This window comes from Musa acuminata, chromosome BXJ3-9 (assembly GCF_036884655.1).
Source record: "Musa acuminata AAA Group cultivar baxijiao chromosome BXJ3-9, Cavendish_Baxijiao_AAA, whole genome shotgun sequence".
In the NCBI taxonomy this organism is placed as follows: domain Eukaryota; kingdom Viridiplantae; phylum Streptophyta; class Magnoliopsida; order Zingiberales; family Musaceae; genus Musa; species Musa acuminata.
The window spans coordinates 17,115,004-17,131,577 of record NC_088357.1 but is presented as its reverse complement, the minus strand read 5'-3'; the positions used below and the strand labels follow the sequence as shown (position 1 = coordinate 17,131,577).

The following is a 16,574-nucleotide window of genomic DNA, read 5'->3' as shown; positions in this document are numbered from 1 at the left end:
TCTATTGTCCATGATCATTAACGTATCCGATCAGATCAGGCGCATCATGAAGCAAGCAGCCTTTGTAAGATGCATAGAGATCTCATGATCTTTGATTTCTTGAGGCGGGGTTTGCTAAAGAAGCAAAGTCAAATGGCACGTAATATGTATGATAATTCCTATGTCGCATTTGGAAGTTCAGCAGACAAATTCGAAACAGGGGTTTCCTACCAACTTCAACTAACATTGGCCTCAACAGTTCAATGTTCTAGTTAAGACAGCATGACAAAAAAAAAGTTTCATGATGCTAATAATTTAACAGGAGAATTCAGATAATCGCATAATATAAAAATTGCCAGAAGCAGATCCAAAGGATTTTCATTTCAAAAATTATTTGGATTCCCAGATAACACAATGAGTTGAAAAGATCCCAAATTTCTGCTTGCATAGACAAAAAAAAAAAAAAAATTACAAATAAATGGGGAAAGCCTGTTTGATTTATATTAAAACATTTTCCAGACGAATACTCGCATTTTTCTGCATTTGTGGGAAAAATAAATGGACATACTATGAACTAACTACGAGTGCTACAGCAAAGGCATAAAAAGTTGCTGCTAAGTGCATAATATATATACACACCTGAAAGGGGAAATCGAAAACCAGAAAGAGAAACAAGGGATTCATTCACCGATCTGATGTGGAGCAGTTGATTGCATCGGTCTTGATCACCCTTGTGTTGTACGAACCACAAAAGCCACATTTGTGGTAAAGCCAGTGGAAGTGAGATGTGCCCTTTTTACCACAGTCATTACATAGTATGTCCTGAAGATTACCGTATTATAAGTAATCAGTTCTGTGTCAAGCAAGACATATAGAGATAGTTGTCTGTTACCTGACACCGATCCCAGTACTCCTCAGGAAGCTCTTCAGCAGCCAATAAAGCATCAAGCATGCCGAAGTATACCTGCACGAATAAATCGTGTTTCCAGTATGAAGGGAAGAAAGCCGAAGAACATTGCAGAATAATGTCTTCTGTCAAATATACTCTAGCAAACACACATGTTTTCAATTGTCATTTTGCATGCTTATGATACAAGGTTCAAATATGTTGTTATGTAAATGACTAGAAGGAACTCTACCTAGGAATGCTCATTGTGAAACCCATTTGTGAAACTCTACATAGCAAGGACAGTTGTCTTTGGTAGCTCACAGCTGAAATTTTTGTTCTCAGGTAATTACATTGTTGGGATTAGATTGTCACCCGGAAATAATGCATGGCATCTTCATGGAGGGATGTTTCAAAGAAAAATAACAGGTTAAAAGGTCACCCATACATTGTGAAGATTAAGGTTATTCCAATGTCTGCACTGGTACGGTAAATATGTAAAATTGTAATATCAGAAACTTTCAGGAAGGAGTTAAAATTATATGATACAACAAAAGTATCTGGAAAATCTAAAGAAACTAAAAGTCACATCTATGAACTTTGATATAAAGAAAAGGAAAACAAATAAATTTCACTAAAGAATTGAAGCAAGATTTGCAGGATCCCTAATTAGGTTTGAGATTGATTGTGTGATTTAGGATGACGACAAGTTCAGATTGGTTATATCAATTGAATCAATAGTAGTAAACAACAGCAATCAAACAAAACTTGGTCATGATTGACATGATCAGTCAAAAATAATTTGGGATAACTGTGATTGGCTGGATATCATCTAGAACCAGCTGACACCAACCAGAATTAGTTTGATGGTTGGTATTGGATCAAGATCTAAAAAATTGACCAAACCAGTTGTTACGAATCAGTATATTACCATTCTGATGGTCAGTTAATACAAAGACCAGGCAATTTCGCTCGGTCCAATTGAAAACAGAGCTTATACTGCCTGGTAAACTAACTGAACCCAACTTATCGAGTGACAAGTTGATTGGTACCAAGCTATACAGGCTGATTATGAGTAGAGTTTTCTTCAATTTCTGTTTTTTATAGTTGATGACAACAGTCTTTTTCTATTTCCTTCCCTTTCTCTCTTCTGTTTCCACTGCAGCCTCTCGTCTTAATCACCTCTTGGAACTCCTTCGCTGCCGCCACCACGACCCTCATCTCTTTCCCTACCCTAGCCAAACCCATACCAATCAACAAGTGTCATGCTGATTGCTGACACAATTTTCCCAACTGTACCAGTAACCTACTGGTCTGTTACTGGTATCAGTACCAATTCAAGATTAAAAACTTTTGACTTGGATTACCAGAATCATCTTGGATTTCTATGATCAACAGTTGATCTCAATGATCCCCCCAGACAGTCCGAAGCCAAACCAGATTGGAACAACCCATGTGTTGGAAAGGCAAAATGAACCAATAATAGAGTACTAGTTTTGGAAATTATGTTAGTGAAAGTGATACATTATGTGGATACTTGAATAAAACTAAGCGATCAGATCAAGCAGGGTGTCTAGGAAAATAGAGATAGAACCTCTTAGGAACATTGGCAATTGAGGAACTTTTCATCAAAAGGGATTTAAATGAGCATATGGGAAAAGAAACATGGCACAGTTGAAGGTTTAAATATAATAAATAGGTATAAAGATTAAAAAAATAAGTGGAACATATGATTCTAGATTTTGTCACATCTCATAATCTAATTGTCTACACAAATTTAAAGAAAAGAGAAGAATGTTTTATTATTTATAAGCAATCAAAATTATAACTTATTGTGGTATGGATAATAATATACAATGAAAAAAGATGGAACTCATAATCAATAAGCTCAAGTTTACAGAACTTCAGCTAAAGAAGCAATGAACATAGTCATCATAATTAAGAAAGATTAGGGATCAAGATTTTGTGCAGTATGTCAGGAAATAATAGGGAAAAATAAAACATGCCAGACAGCAATTTAGCTTTAATATTATGTTCAAGTATCTAGCACCACAAAATGGGGTCAAATGATTGGATTCATACAAGCAGATGCCTATGTGCCTGCACACACATGTGCTTATGCACTCATGCTTACACACGAAATCACAATAGGAACTATATTCATTGTTTCATCTATTTTACAGGGTTTGAGAACAAAGGGACTATAGTATATCCAACATGTATAATGTGAAGCTCTCGAAATTAATTATGCAAACAAATGAAATGTAACTCGATGCTTAGTCATGGAAGAAATATCAATATCTTACAGCCATGTCTCCCAAGGATTTGCTGCAAATTGGGCATGTGTAATGACTGCAAGTATAGGCCTAGACAAAAATAGAGAGAAAAAAGCTGGTTATCAACCAAACTTCTCTCGGTCAAAGAAATGGAGGACAATATAGCTGGTAAAAAATTCTCAAAAGAAAAAGAAACTTAACAGGAATAAGAACATACTTGGAAGCATGCTGAGTGCATGAAATGTCCACACGGCAAAGCTCTGACTGCTTCACTTGATGTAAATAGAAAATCACAACAAATTGGGCAATTTGTCTCTAGACCTTTCTCACGACATTTGTGTTCTTTTAATCTCATTCCCAAGCAACAATTGCATGTCATACAATGAAAGAAGTCTATGCCAAGTCCTTTTCCAACACGACACAAGTTGCAAAATGGGCAGTGGTACACTGTCCTGAAATAAAAATGTTGCAGCATTAACTACTTGAAACATAAGCAATTGTTGCAGCATTAGGAAACTTCTCATTCTTCAACTCTTTTATCTATTTGTCTTGCTTTTCCTTTTTAACAACTTTTTTGGCTGACACAACCAATTATGCAATTATTACTTATCTATGTAATAATTGCATAGTGAGCTGGAAAACGATTCTTTTGTTTTCCTTTTAGTAACAGCTAATGTAGGAAATGTAGGAATGTGAAGGAACTTGAAGCTAAGTGAGCTGGAAAGAATATTTATTTGCTAAATATTTTTAAAACACATGTGAAGAACCTTCAGGAGTATCTACATTGAAATTCCTCAGCCTTAAATTACAAAAAGAAATTGATAACTGAATTAGTATATACAACCAGAATTGTTGATGTAAAATGTGGTTTTCACACTACGTGTAAGATGACTAGAAATCCAGATGAATCCAAGGAGAAGGAAAAAGAATATGGGGTTTCTTTATATATCCCAAGGAATATGGCAATTTTTTATATATCTTAAACATCAACTTCATATGACTAGACAAAATTTGAGCACCCAAAGAAAGAAGAAAGATGCAAACTTTCTCTTGTCAATCTAGAAGGACCCAATTGTTTCTCAAGAATGATAACAACAGCTATTACTCAATGAAGTGGACGGAAACAAATAAACTTCACCTATATCAGAAGTCATTGCCACAGAAAAGAAGATCAATTGCTGGCAGCAAAAGAAACTGTTGTGCAGGATGCAACAAATTTTATCTCTAAGAAATTTCAAATATAAACAATATGTTGATGTGCTGAGGTAGACACTATTTGGTAGATTAGGAGTATTTGAATTAATAGACTTCCCTTAAGGCTATTTATATCTATGCACAAAGATACATCTTGAAATTTAATACCTGACTTTAATACTTCGTATAAGAAGTCAAATAGAACTTAACAAAAGTTCTGTTAAAAATAGAACAAAAAGTATAAAAACACTTTTCCAAATGCCAAAGTCAAATAATAAGAAAGCCTATCATCACCAACCTCTCATCATCAAAAAACTTGCAGATATTGCAATAATATTTCGCAATTGAGAAACCACCACAGGATGGCGTCTTGCACGTTGGGCCAACTGGTTGAACCTTTAAACAGCGCATACACATCATTTCAGTTGTTGCTTTTCTGCGAAGGATGAGAAAATAATGGTAAAAATTATAACTAACATTGGTATTAATATATCACAATATCAGGACACTAGCCAACTGACCGAAAACTGTTTGTCCTTTGAGTAACAACATGGTATTTTCATAGAGGAGGTAAGTGCATAAAATTTGAAATTACAACAAGCCTTACGCCAATAAACTCAATTAAAAAATATAAAAAAAAAAATTGGAGTAGCCCTATGCAAGCTACATGAACAAGGACTCAATTAAACCTAGGACACCCAAGAAAAAAAGGAGCCCTTTTATCAATATTTTGGGTCCTAAAGCAAAAGGTTCCATGGGCCAAATCATGAAGCTACAAATGTTTGGAAGTCCGAATGACCTTTAGTTGGATATACGGGTCCATAATTCCCACATCAGCTGAGTCAAGCAAACTTGTCACTCATAAACATGGTTCATTCCTTCTCAAGCATCTTTCCTAAGGACAAAACTATGAGCCTCATGAACTACCAAAAGCATGCTCACCAGCCAAAGTGGACGTACCTCACACAGGACAAAAGACAACCATACCCATATCCAATCAAATTGTAACCAACATCATAATAAAAGATGAAGTGACAGCTAGTAAGACTGTACCAACTAGGTACAGTTTAAAAGTAAAGCTAACTGTAATGCAAACTTGCAAGGTGTGGATTGGCATGCACCATATAAGTAAATAACAAGTACTACAGACCAAGGTTCGTAATTTCATACTGTACCGGAGTATCGAGCTTAGCTCAGTATGGTACAGTTCGAGTATACCGAGCGATATACGCTGGCGTACCGCTCGATATATATATATATATATATATATATATATATATATATATATATATATATATATATATATATATATATATATATATATATATAAAAGGGAGACGTCGCCTCGTTTCTTCTCCCCGCGAAGCCTCGACGATGTCACTGAGGCTTCTTCTCGTCGTGCGGATGAGGAGAAGTCGTCGACGACGCCGAGGCCTCATCGCCTCAGACAAGGAGGAGATGACATCTCATCTGCGGCATCCGACAAGGGAGGGTGGTGACGGAACAAGATCGTAGAAGAAGAGTGGCGCCGGATCTCCAGGTTCTCTCTCTTCTTCTCCCTCTTCTTCCTTCTCCCTCGGCAAATACCGCCCCATAGCGGGCAGCGACGATCGAAACCAATCGTCACCGACCGATTTCGTGTGGTAACGGGGCAGAAACAACCCCATACCGCCCGGTAGCGGGCGGTCTGCGTACCGATCTGCTGGCGGACCAGAACAAGCGGTATCATTCGAAATTAAAAACCCAACTACATACTACAAAAGGTTAGTAACTTTGGACACTGTGCCTATGCAATAAACATGAAAATGGTGTGCCTACGCAAGGAACATTAAAATGGTAAGGGCATCACTAATATGCATCAAACTCAACCTATAAAGAGCTCTCGCAAGTGAACTACGACATGTCAGTAAGGTCATGCATGTCTAACAACATAAATGGTTCTTGGCATCAAATGAGGGAAAGCACTAGCCCACAACGAGCTATGTACATTAAGCTGCAATCTCATCCAACATAGAAAATAGTCTCTAGCATTAACAAGCTGAAAACAACAAAACTTTCCTTAAAGAATAGGCAACACAAGCTTTTAATGGCTAACAATATGTTATATTTGTTATGAGAATCAGCCTAGATAAAGTGGACAGTTGTATCTGTGCTGTCAATAAATGAGTCAGTTATGCACCTCAACCAGTAATTAGCTTGAGTTCCAGCTCACTTTAGTCTTACTGAACACTAAGTGCTCACATGAATGTATCAAAATTTTACATCCAAATGTCAAAATACAACAGATTATCATCATCACTGCCTTTTTGCTATAAATCAATTTAATTCCCATAGAACAGCTAACACCATAAAAGCTCAATCTATGTTCCAATGTACAGTCTTGGGTGATTCATAACCAACTCCAATAATACAGTACATGTAGAAATGTATTCTTACAAATCAATTTCATTTTCACATTAAAGAAAGGATTCCTGAAAATCAGTGGTATTAACATTTTATCAACTTGGATATATAAATTTTTAAAAGCAGACAAAACATGTTAGTAATGATGGAACAAGGGCAGAGCATGGTATTATTAGAATTTACACATGGATAAAATATTTTAGCAAGAATAACAATGATACCTGTCCATCGAATGGTCACTAACTTTGTCGTGGCAAAATCTGCATGTGAATAACTTGTTACAACATGCAGCAAGGAGTTTGCAGTTCCTCTTGTAATGCTCACAGCCAAAGATTTGTGTATCTGGATACCGAAAGGATGGAGAGCATCCAGGTATATCTTCCTCATCTATAGCTTCCTCAGTTCTAGACTCAGGTAATTTCTGCTGAGCTGCTATCCAGCGACTGCAATATCCATCTGAATTACTTATTTATGTGCAATACAATATCATGTGCAAAAGATCAGACAAACACAAACCTCGTCATTAAGTTTTGTATAAGATATGCCTTTCTTCGTGGATCAAGTGTTGGATCTCGTGAAACCTTCCGTATCTCTGATTCAAGCTCATTCTGATTCATCCTAAATATATCATTCCAACCAGGCTTGAACATCTGGTCACATTGCTCAAGACTTTCTTGGTAATCGGTACCTAAATGGAACATTTATATGGTGAAAAAAAGTCAGCACAAAGTTATAAGTTCCACGACTTTAAGAACCACAGAGTATAAACAGAGAAAGACATAATTAAATCAAAGACCTTTTGGAAGACTCGAACTCTCTGCAGAAGATGTAGACAATGGAGGAGAGCCCTTCCACCACTCATTTAGCCACTCATTAAACATTGTATTTTTGGTTGCCTGCCTCCATGTATCCATCATCTTATTTTGTTCCTCTTGACTAAGAGCAGAAGTTACCCATGGTAGCATTGATTGGAGGACCTCTGCTCCTGTTGTTCCTATTATTCGTCCAACAATCTTATCTTGCTCATCAACTGAAAAATGTTTGTCAAACAATGGCCATAACTCAAGCTCTTCTCTGAAGACATGATTATTCAGTGTAACTCGTAGAGATTTGCACATTCCTTGAAGCTTAGTGACAAGCTCATTATGTTTCCTTGTCTGATCAATTAAATGAAGAGAAGAATCAGACTTACTTCCACTTGCAGCATCCTTATTGTCATTTGTTACCAAGCCATCATGCAGTTGTGAAAGCTCTGAAAGCACTTCAGAAATATCTTTAAAGACCTTCTCTTCCTGCTTGTGGTCAAGGGTATATGAATGGCTCACGTTATGAAGAGATTCTCTTGATTCTAAAGCTGGGAAAACAATATCATCCTCAGCATTACTATGAGCTCTATATAGACCCCACAATAAGCGAAATCTCCCACTGAACTGCCGAAGAATGGCTTCATTGTAAGGTATAAGATTTCCAGATTCATCATCCAAATACTTCACATCTTTGCTAATTGCCTTATGAAATTTAAATATGTTGTCAATCGGCCTCAAAGTATTCTCACTAGTACATGAATTCAATTCCATCTCTGGAACAAAGAGACTGGAGTTTAAGGAAGGAGCAGAAGAATTGTAAGATGAAAGAAGCAAAGATTTTGTTGCATCAAGTGAACTTATTCCCATGTTACTGCTAGCAACTCCTAGACCTGGCACACAGCAGGGCTTTTTGCAACATGGGATAGTATTGATGTCATTATCTTTTGAAGTATTGCTTTCACCAGAATTTTCACAAAATCCTGAAAAGTGGCCTCGTTTAACAGGTCTGGCATTTTTCTCACTTCCCAGAGCAGTCAAGTCTTTCTTACAACCAAGTACACGAGCACACACACACAATTTTTCTCTGAAATCTTCTTCTGATTCAGCGTTATCTTCGAAACTAAAGCAACTGATTGCCTTTGAAGTCAGGCATATAAAGTTGCCAGAATTGGTTATACCCTCACTCCGAGCCTTGCAAGCCCAACCAGAGAACAATGTAACCAGTGCAGATTCAGATGATGAGGCTGTGTCACAAAACATAAAGCTTATATGGATCATTGCAAAACAGAAGAAAATTGCAGCAAAAATAAAGAATAAAATACATGAGAGGACAACCAACCAGCTAGGTGCATATTCTGGAGAAATGAACTTGCCTCCTCATCACTTAGATTTGCAACAAACCATGGCAAAACACGTTCCAACAACTTCAAGGGCATAACACACAGACTTTTGAACATAAGCTTGCGCTGCTTCTCTGGAGAAAAACGCAACCTGGCAAGAGGAAGAACCTAACAGAGAACAAAAGCAAAAACTCAAATACTCATAAAAGGAACTATAGAGTTCACATTTCTAAGATCAGCCTACCTCAGCTTCCTCGTTATGGAAATGCTTCTGAATAGTGTCCATTATTTGATCAGCATGTGAACACAATTCTGAGTAGAATTCTGCAGAAGTAGAATTGGCCCCTGCACTTTGGATTTCTTCAATTAAGCACCTAAACTTGTTAAACTGAATTTTTTCATTTGCATGCTCCTGCAAAAGGGACTCCATTCCATCTAATACTGCTGGAAATATTACTCGATCTTCAGCATAACTGCATGTGCATAAATGACTATTACTAAAATATAGATGGCTGCTAGCCACTAAGTTCAAAAATTAAGGTGAAGGTATAAATTTCTGATCCCTTTTATCACATATTGTAATTCATTATCTCAAACAAAGTTCCTGTACTTCTTTCTGTATTAGGGCATTGTTCAAAGTCAGTACATCTCTTTATATGAAAAAATATGGTTAAGTGCAATCTTCAAAATTTGAATACAATCATTCTATAATTCATTGTTTGCTTTCTTTGGCTATTTGTGTTTCATATGGCTAACATCAAAGAAAAGGTGAGCAATTAACCAAAATTATATGAACTTCTGCTTCTATGCAAGAAAAAATAACAATGACGTCTCTTACCTGTGAAAGATGCATACATCAGCAATAAATTGAAGCCTTTTGTTAAAGGCAGACAAATCAGAAAAATCTCCAGAAAGTTGTATTTTTCTTGCACCTTCTGCTATATCATTTAATTCTTTTCTAATAGCATTATGCCAATGCAATATTTCATCTATCGGATACAACCCAAGATGATCAACAATTTTGCTGTCTGATTCTTTATGTTTTCTTTTTCCAATCCTGGAAAGATCAGATGGACAGATATGCTTCTCATTGTGATCAATAGATCTGTCAGGTGCAGAACTCTTCGACTGAAATTCATCACCATGATTTCGTCCCATGTCAGCCATGCATTTGTCTTTTATCCAAGTGAATATGACCTATGTTTATTTTTGAAATAATGACAGTCAAAATGAATCTGGATTTTCACAAAAGGAATCTTGCAGGAACAGGAATATTACCTTTTTAAGAAGCTTTTCCTTTGGTACTATCTTCCTCATGCAGTTGATCATATCCTGATGTTCATCAGGTGAACTAGAAGAGGAAAGCCAAGGAAGGAACTCTTTCATCATATTCACAGGGATACTACACAAAAACTCCCAAACCAAATCAGCCTGCTCTTCAAATGAATACTTCTCCATTAGCAAGGGGAAGACCTGTAGCACTACCAACTAATTAGCCATGACTTATGTTTTTCAGCAAACATCAAATGGTATTGGGAATTGAAGAATGAACAACACAAAAATGGACCACCCTAACAATTTTTCAGGTATTACACCCCTTCATAGGTGCTTCTCTAGTTTGACGAAGAGAAGTAGTTCCCAGGACCAAAATTAGACATGAAAATAAAATGTTTACTGCTGGACTAATAGCTATATTAGCAAAGATGTTCAATGGTACCTTAAAAGAGCTGACTTACCTATAGCACTAGTGTTACCCAGTCCTTATCACAAATGATGTAAAAGAAAGACAACTAATTACTCCTGCTGAAACTACTAAATTTCTTTGCCTTTCACCCTCACTGAAGGCCCCTACTGGACCTTAGGCTTGACCACCCCTGCTGCTGTAAATCAGTGGGGTGGACACCCATTGTTGGAATCTAAAAGGACTCAGACTAGGCTGTCTTGTCCTAAGAGTGCCAATGATCCTTACTGTAGACATGAATTAAATGGGAAATCCTCCTATTCTCCTTGTCAATCAATGAATCAGCCAGTCTAGGCTTTCATCAATCCAGATAAGACCAAACAATCCTATTACATTTGGATTAGGCCCAGCATGGATATTCTGCTGCAGCTGTTGCTGCTCCTCTCTGCTGTCTGTTGCCACCTTCTGCCACTGAAATTGCCTCTTTGATGCTGCTTTGGGGCCTTGGATGATGCCCCTTGCATCACAAAATAATTTATGAAATTTAATCATATCTAATCTAAGTTGTAAAGAATCATAGATGAATCAAGAGTCTTGTCTGTTAAGTTCTTGCTATTTGACTTTAGAGTAAATTCTTAAAAGTTAAATAAACTACAGGTTTTTCAGTAAACAAATTATATTGCCTTACAAGGAAAATTAAAAGGAAAAATCTAAGAAATACATACCTGCTCTTCTTCCTTAGACATGTGCTGGCTAAGTGATGTTTTTATGACTCCAGTGCGGGAAGCTAATTCTCTTCGAAAATGATCCTCTGAAACAAATTCCTGCTTTTCTTCCTTGGGCATTTGTTGATTAAATGATGTTTTTATTGATGCAATACGAAGATCAAGTTCTCTCCAGAGACGATCCTCACTTTTCATGTGTGAAATTAATAGAACAAACACATCATAGAAAAGATGACTCTCCCCTGTATGTTCGAGAGAATATGTCCTAGCCACGTTCTTGACACGTGTATCAAGAGCCGGAAAGATGACCTGAAAACATGAAGAAAATATACATTGTTAACGACATCATATTAATTACCTTCATGGTCACAACCATTAAGAAAGAATATTTGTTTGAATTATTTTTGATAAATCACAAATAACCTCTTAAAAAGGACCAGGCTATCTAACATAAATTCCAATTGGTGTCCAACTTGAGATATCTTTGGTAAGGGTCGAAATAGAGACTAAACAAATAAGAACTACTTTATATATTCCGTCACTACCAACCAGCAATACTCAAAAAGGACAAAAAATGAATGAATAAGTTCTCCAAAAGCTATAGACCTAGAATAGCCAAATAGCATAAATTTCAACTTCTAGAAAAAAGATCTTCAGCATATGCAAGATATATGCAAAACCAAGTTAAGATGATTTTGCTTTTTACCTTTTTCTCTAAATAGAAGAATCACATAAAAAATGCTCTTTAAAAAATCTTGGGCATGCACAAGATAGAAGATTTAGGTGATTGGGAAGGATTAAGTTATGTGGCTCTTGCCAATTACCAGCATCTAGAAAATGTCTCTACCATGCAAACCAATATAATAGGATCTAACAACAGGCTAGAAACACAAAACATGTTGGAAAAGAACATGAGAAAGAAGATCCATCTATGTTCAGGTCAGATCTATGAATTACAATCATGAATATACCAACCCAGATAACCTCAGATAAGGATATGAAATGGCATAGAAATTGCAATTCATAATTATATGTTTTATGCATATTGCTAATAGATGTATAATTTTTTTTCTAAATTATATTCTACATAAAAGGAGAAAGAATTCCATATACTTAAAAGATAACATATTCTTTAGTCTGCATTTCATCTGGGATCTATATTTTACATTTCTTTCTAGAAAATACTGGAATTCTCCTTATAAAATAGGTTTCCAACATAAACAGCAGGGTCTAACTTACACCAACTCTTTTGTCAATTCATCCAAATTATGCAATCTGCAATCAACTCATCTAATAAGGACATCTGATGTTGGATGCTGAAAAGTTTGACGGACGTACTTTTATCAATAATTCATTCAAATTAAATGCTTCGTGTATGCAAATGATCAATTAGAAACATTATATACAGATATAATTGGTATCATGTTATGTGGGAGGATTAAGAATCCAAAAGGTTATAGTGCAAAGGGAGGTTTCATTTTTCCAGACAACCCGAGTTATAATGGCATATACGATACCATATTAATACTGCTTTCGACAAACCATAACCAAGAATATGCAAGTGAAAATGGTCTACACAATGAATGTACTATATAATACCACGTTTTTCTTCTTGATTTCTCATGGTGTTTTCCCTTTTGAAATGCAAAAATTGCAAACAAACTAATAAACTAATAATGCTCTTTTCACAATAGATAATGACATATTCTTTAGTCTGCATTTCACTTGGCGATCAATATACCTAGGTTAAAATATCCTAATCTGACTGGGTAACATAGACCCTCTTTTTAATGTTTTGCATTATATAGGAAGAAAACAAAGGGTTCATTTCCACTGTCTCTTCAAGTCAGATTATTTTATATTAGGTTGTCCAAGTTAAATTCCTTTGATCAGATTAACTAATCCATTTTACTTATTAATTCTAGAACATTAGGTGGGTTTAACCAATAACCACTACTTTAAAACTCCTTGATCCTGAACCAATTGCAACGATATGTACAGGAGTAACAACTAAGATTACATATTAAGGTGAATGCCACCCCATATCAGGTGACAGATGCCATTCCGATGACAACCCCGACATAAAAGAATTACCTGTATCAGATGATTACGTCAGGCATAACATTTGACATATAAATTCTGCATTTTGTCATATACTCTCCAAACTATCTTTAGGGACTAAGAAATGATATGCATGACTGAACAAGAAGGGCATTAAACTTGTATATGTGAATCCTGTTTAAATGACCCTTTCTTGTTCAATCTAACTCTTTGTTGCTCTCTTCAGTAAGAACAAGAGATCCCACATCCTAGCCATGCTTTGCAAGCCACACTAACAAACCCAACAATGGAAGCAAAAAAAAAATAAAAATCTTGACTATCTAATACCAACGACAGGGAATTAAAAATTAAGCTGCCTTTTTTATTTTTGTTTTAGGTAGTGAAAAGACTGTGCAGATCTACCTTTTTTTTCTCTTAAATAGCATATAACTTTTATAGATTTACTTTGTTCAAGGTTTTTCTTCCTTCTTTGGTCCTACTGTTTTTTGATGAAACCAGCACAGCAACAGGTGGCTGGCCAGCACAAGGGGTGCCATCTGAACTTAAAGCTAGTTCAAGCAACTATCGGCTTTTAAAAGTCAGATAAATATCAAAGTAGAAATACGTGAAGGTATTTCTCATATAAAGCACATAACCTACAAGAAAAATTGTGAAACTTAAACTTATACAATAACAGTGACATATAAGCAGACAAGCACTCTTAATGTAGCATCCATTTATCCATGTTACAGTACCAAAAAGGACAATTTTTTTTTTTTTTACTTCCAGTAAGCATAAAACCAACTTAAGCCTATATCTCGTGACTAAGCTTAAGCCAAATAATGTAAAATGGATCTATCTGCATGCGAAAAAAGAAAAGAGAAAAAAAGATTCACTTGACCAATAAAGAACAACTTAAGTGACAAATCTTCGATCTTATGAGAAATAACTCTGACTAGCTTTATCACCATAGCAAGCACCAGAAGCGAACAATATAAGGAAGTCCGGAATCAATGACCTATACAGCCATTATTTTTCATAACACATCAAACAACCTCATAATTAGCTAAATGTATTAAAACCATTAATCTCTTTCCCTATTTGCTAAAAAAAATGATGGTCAACACCAATCAACACTCGCTCGAATTTTTCAAATTCCAGTTCATTGCACTGATTTCATCTCTGTCATAGTGAATCCACGTGCAAGTCAAACATGAGACCCCGTCCAGACAAATTCGACAGTTCACTCATGAAATCAATACCCTTTACCCAAAACATCTTATCGACGCGACTTCGGACCACCAACCAAGCCACAAAAGGCAAGATTTTTAAGACCGAAAGAACGGACAACAATAGATAGAGAGAGAGAGGAGAGGTTGAAACCCATACAGCGTCCTCGGCGTTACAGTGGTGCTGGTAGATGTCGAAGAGGGAGATGCAGCGGTCGGCGAGGGAGCTCACGTCGCCACTGCCGGCGGTGGCGAGCTCGACGGCGTCGTGGTGGAGCCGGTCGAGCTCCGACCGGATGGCCTTCTGGAAATAGACGAATACGAGGATTGGGGACTTGTCCGGCGATTCCGTGAGCGGCTTCTCCGCCGGCTGCGGCGGTGAGGACGGCGCCGGGTCGATCGAGTTGACCACCTCCTGCGGCATCAGGGCGAGGACCCCGTCTCCGGCAAATGGCATCGCCATGCCAACCGCCCTCGACCGATTCGACCCAGAGTTTTGGTTGCACCCCCCCGCCGCAAACCCGCGACCTCCAAGGATTTCGATCGCTCCTCCTCTTCCTCCTCCCTCTCTCTCTCTCTCTCTCTCTCTCTCTCTCTAATTTTTATTTTCTTTGATTTTTTATGGTATTTAGAATGTCTTATTCGCGTTTCAACGAGCCATTGGGAGAGAGAGTACCTCGCCCGGCGTTGATAAGAGGGAGAGCGGCACGTGCAAAGAAGGTGCCACGTCGGCATTTGAGGCGGTCGCACGTGTACCCCCTGCCCCGCTATCCGTTTCCCACCGAGGAGAACTGGCCATGTAAGCGCGCACTTACGGCCCACTCCATGGGCATTTACGTCATTTCAATCCGCCTTCCAGATAAATCGGGTCGTTCCGCTACTCATTCTTGAGCGGTTCAGGTTCCGGCTCAGGTCGATTTACGAGAATGCTCACGACTGTTGTACAGATTGACGGTTGTGCCCGCGTTGGCACGATGGCGGCCGGGCGCATCTGAGCCGACCCAATTTGGCTCCGTGCGCCGTTGGTGGATAGCCGATCACCCACTTTGTTAAAGAGTCACAGGGGAGTCGATGTGATCGAACTGGTTCGGTTCGACCGGATCAAAATCGTCTGAATGAAGCGTCGAATCCGCCACGCGATGTGGTGGGGATTGTATTAATGAGCTTCTGAGGGTGATTCAGTCACTGTGCGGTCCATTATTTTGTGCCGGCTCAAGTGTCCAGGGAGGGGATTCCCAGATCCGGTTCGGTCGAAGCGAAGGACATGGAATTGGAATCCATTGAATTGGACAGCTCCAACGAAACTGGGGGAACCTGGAGGGAAAGCGCGGAAGCCGGAACCGTGATCATTAAGTCTCATCGTGATTTTTAACGGTAGCGGAGAGCGTTAAAGGGAGCGGCGGAGCACGGAACGGGCACGCGCGTCGGGGTGGCGAGGAGCGTGCCGCGACCGAGATGACACGTGGATCACCAGTGCCGCCGATTCCCCGGGTCGGGTCGCTGGGTCCATGGATCCCACGTGGGCAGTGACGATGAAGCGGGACCCACTGAGAGCGACCTCGTGATTCGTGAGTCTTTTTCGAATAGACGATTCTGCCGGATTATTCCTTGGAGTTAGCTACAATCGGGCCAAGAGCCGTCTGATCGGAAGCGGTCGAGCTGGATCGGATCGGATCGGACGGCTAGGATAAAAAAAAAGTAAAAAAGAGGTAGGTAGGGGTTTTGTTAGCATTGAAGGTGAAAGTTTCCATTAGGTTGTTTTGGATGCATATGAAAACTTATATGCTATTCTTCAAAGATAGTGGTCAAATGATAAGAAAAGAATTATTCAAGAGAGAGAGAAAAGTAAGAGGTTAGGTGATTTTATGTTCTTCGAATTCACAAAAAAAAAAGTGGTAATATTTCATTGATAAATTTTTTTTTTACCTTCTTTCTTCCAGAGAAAAAGATGAAGAAGAATCAATAATTTAGATTTTGAATGGATTTGATACTTTTGGAGCTTCAAACCGTCTTTA

The 16,574-nt window shown here is 37.9% G+C and overlaps 1 protein-coding gene across 1 annotated transcript; it reads right to left on the bottom strand.

Annotated features, from left to right (window-relative positions):
• Positions 1 to 458: 458 nt before the first annotated feature.
• LOC135649638 (zinc finger protein BRUTUS-like) lies at positions 459 to 15,163 on the bottom strand. The gene is made up of 14 exons (XM_065168214.1): positions 14,720 to 15,163; positions 11,291 to 11,599; positions 10,163 to 10,357; positions 9,723 to 10,081; positions 9,129 to 9,357; positions 8,884 to 9,052; positions 7,535 to 8,788; positions 7,255 to 7,426; positions 6,960 to 7,181; positions 4,634 to 4,771; positions 3,359 to 3,593; positions 3,172 to 3,231; positions 872 to 943; positions 459 to 801 (listed from the first exon to the last, which is right to left on the bottom strand). Exons 1-14 carry the CDS (start codon positions 15,020 to 15,022, stop codon positions 664 to 666), a joined length of 3,855 nt encoding a protein of 1,284 aa, XP_065024286.1. The 5' UTR covers positions 15,023 to 15,163; the 3' UTR covers positions 459 to 663.
• Between the last annotated feature and the right edge of the window lie 1,411 nt (positions 15,164 to 16,574).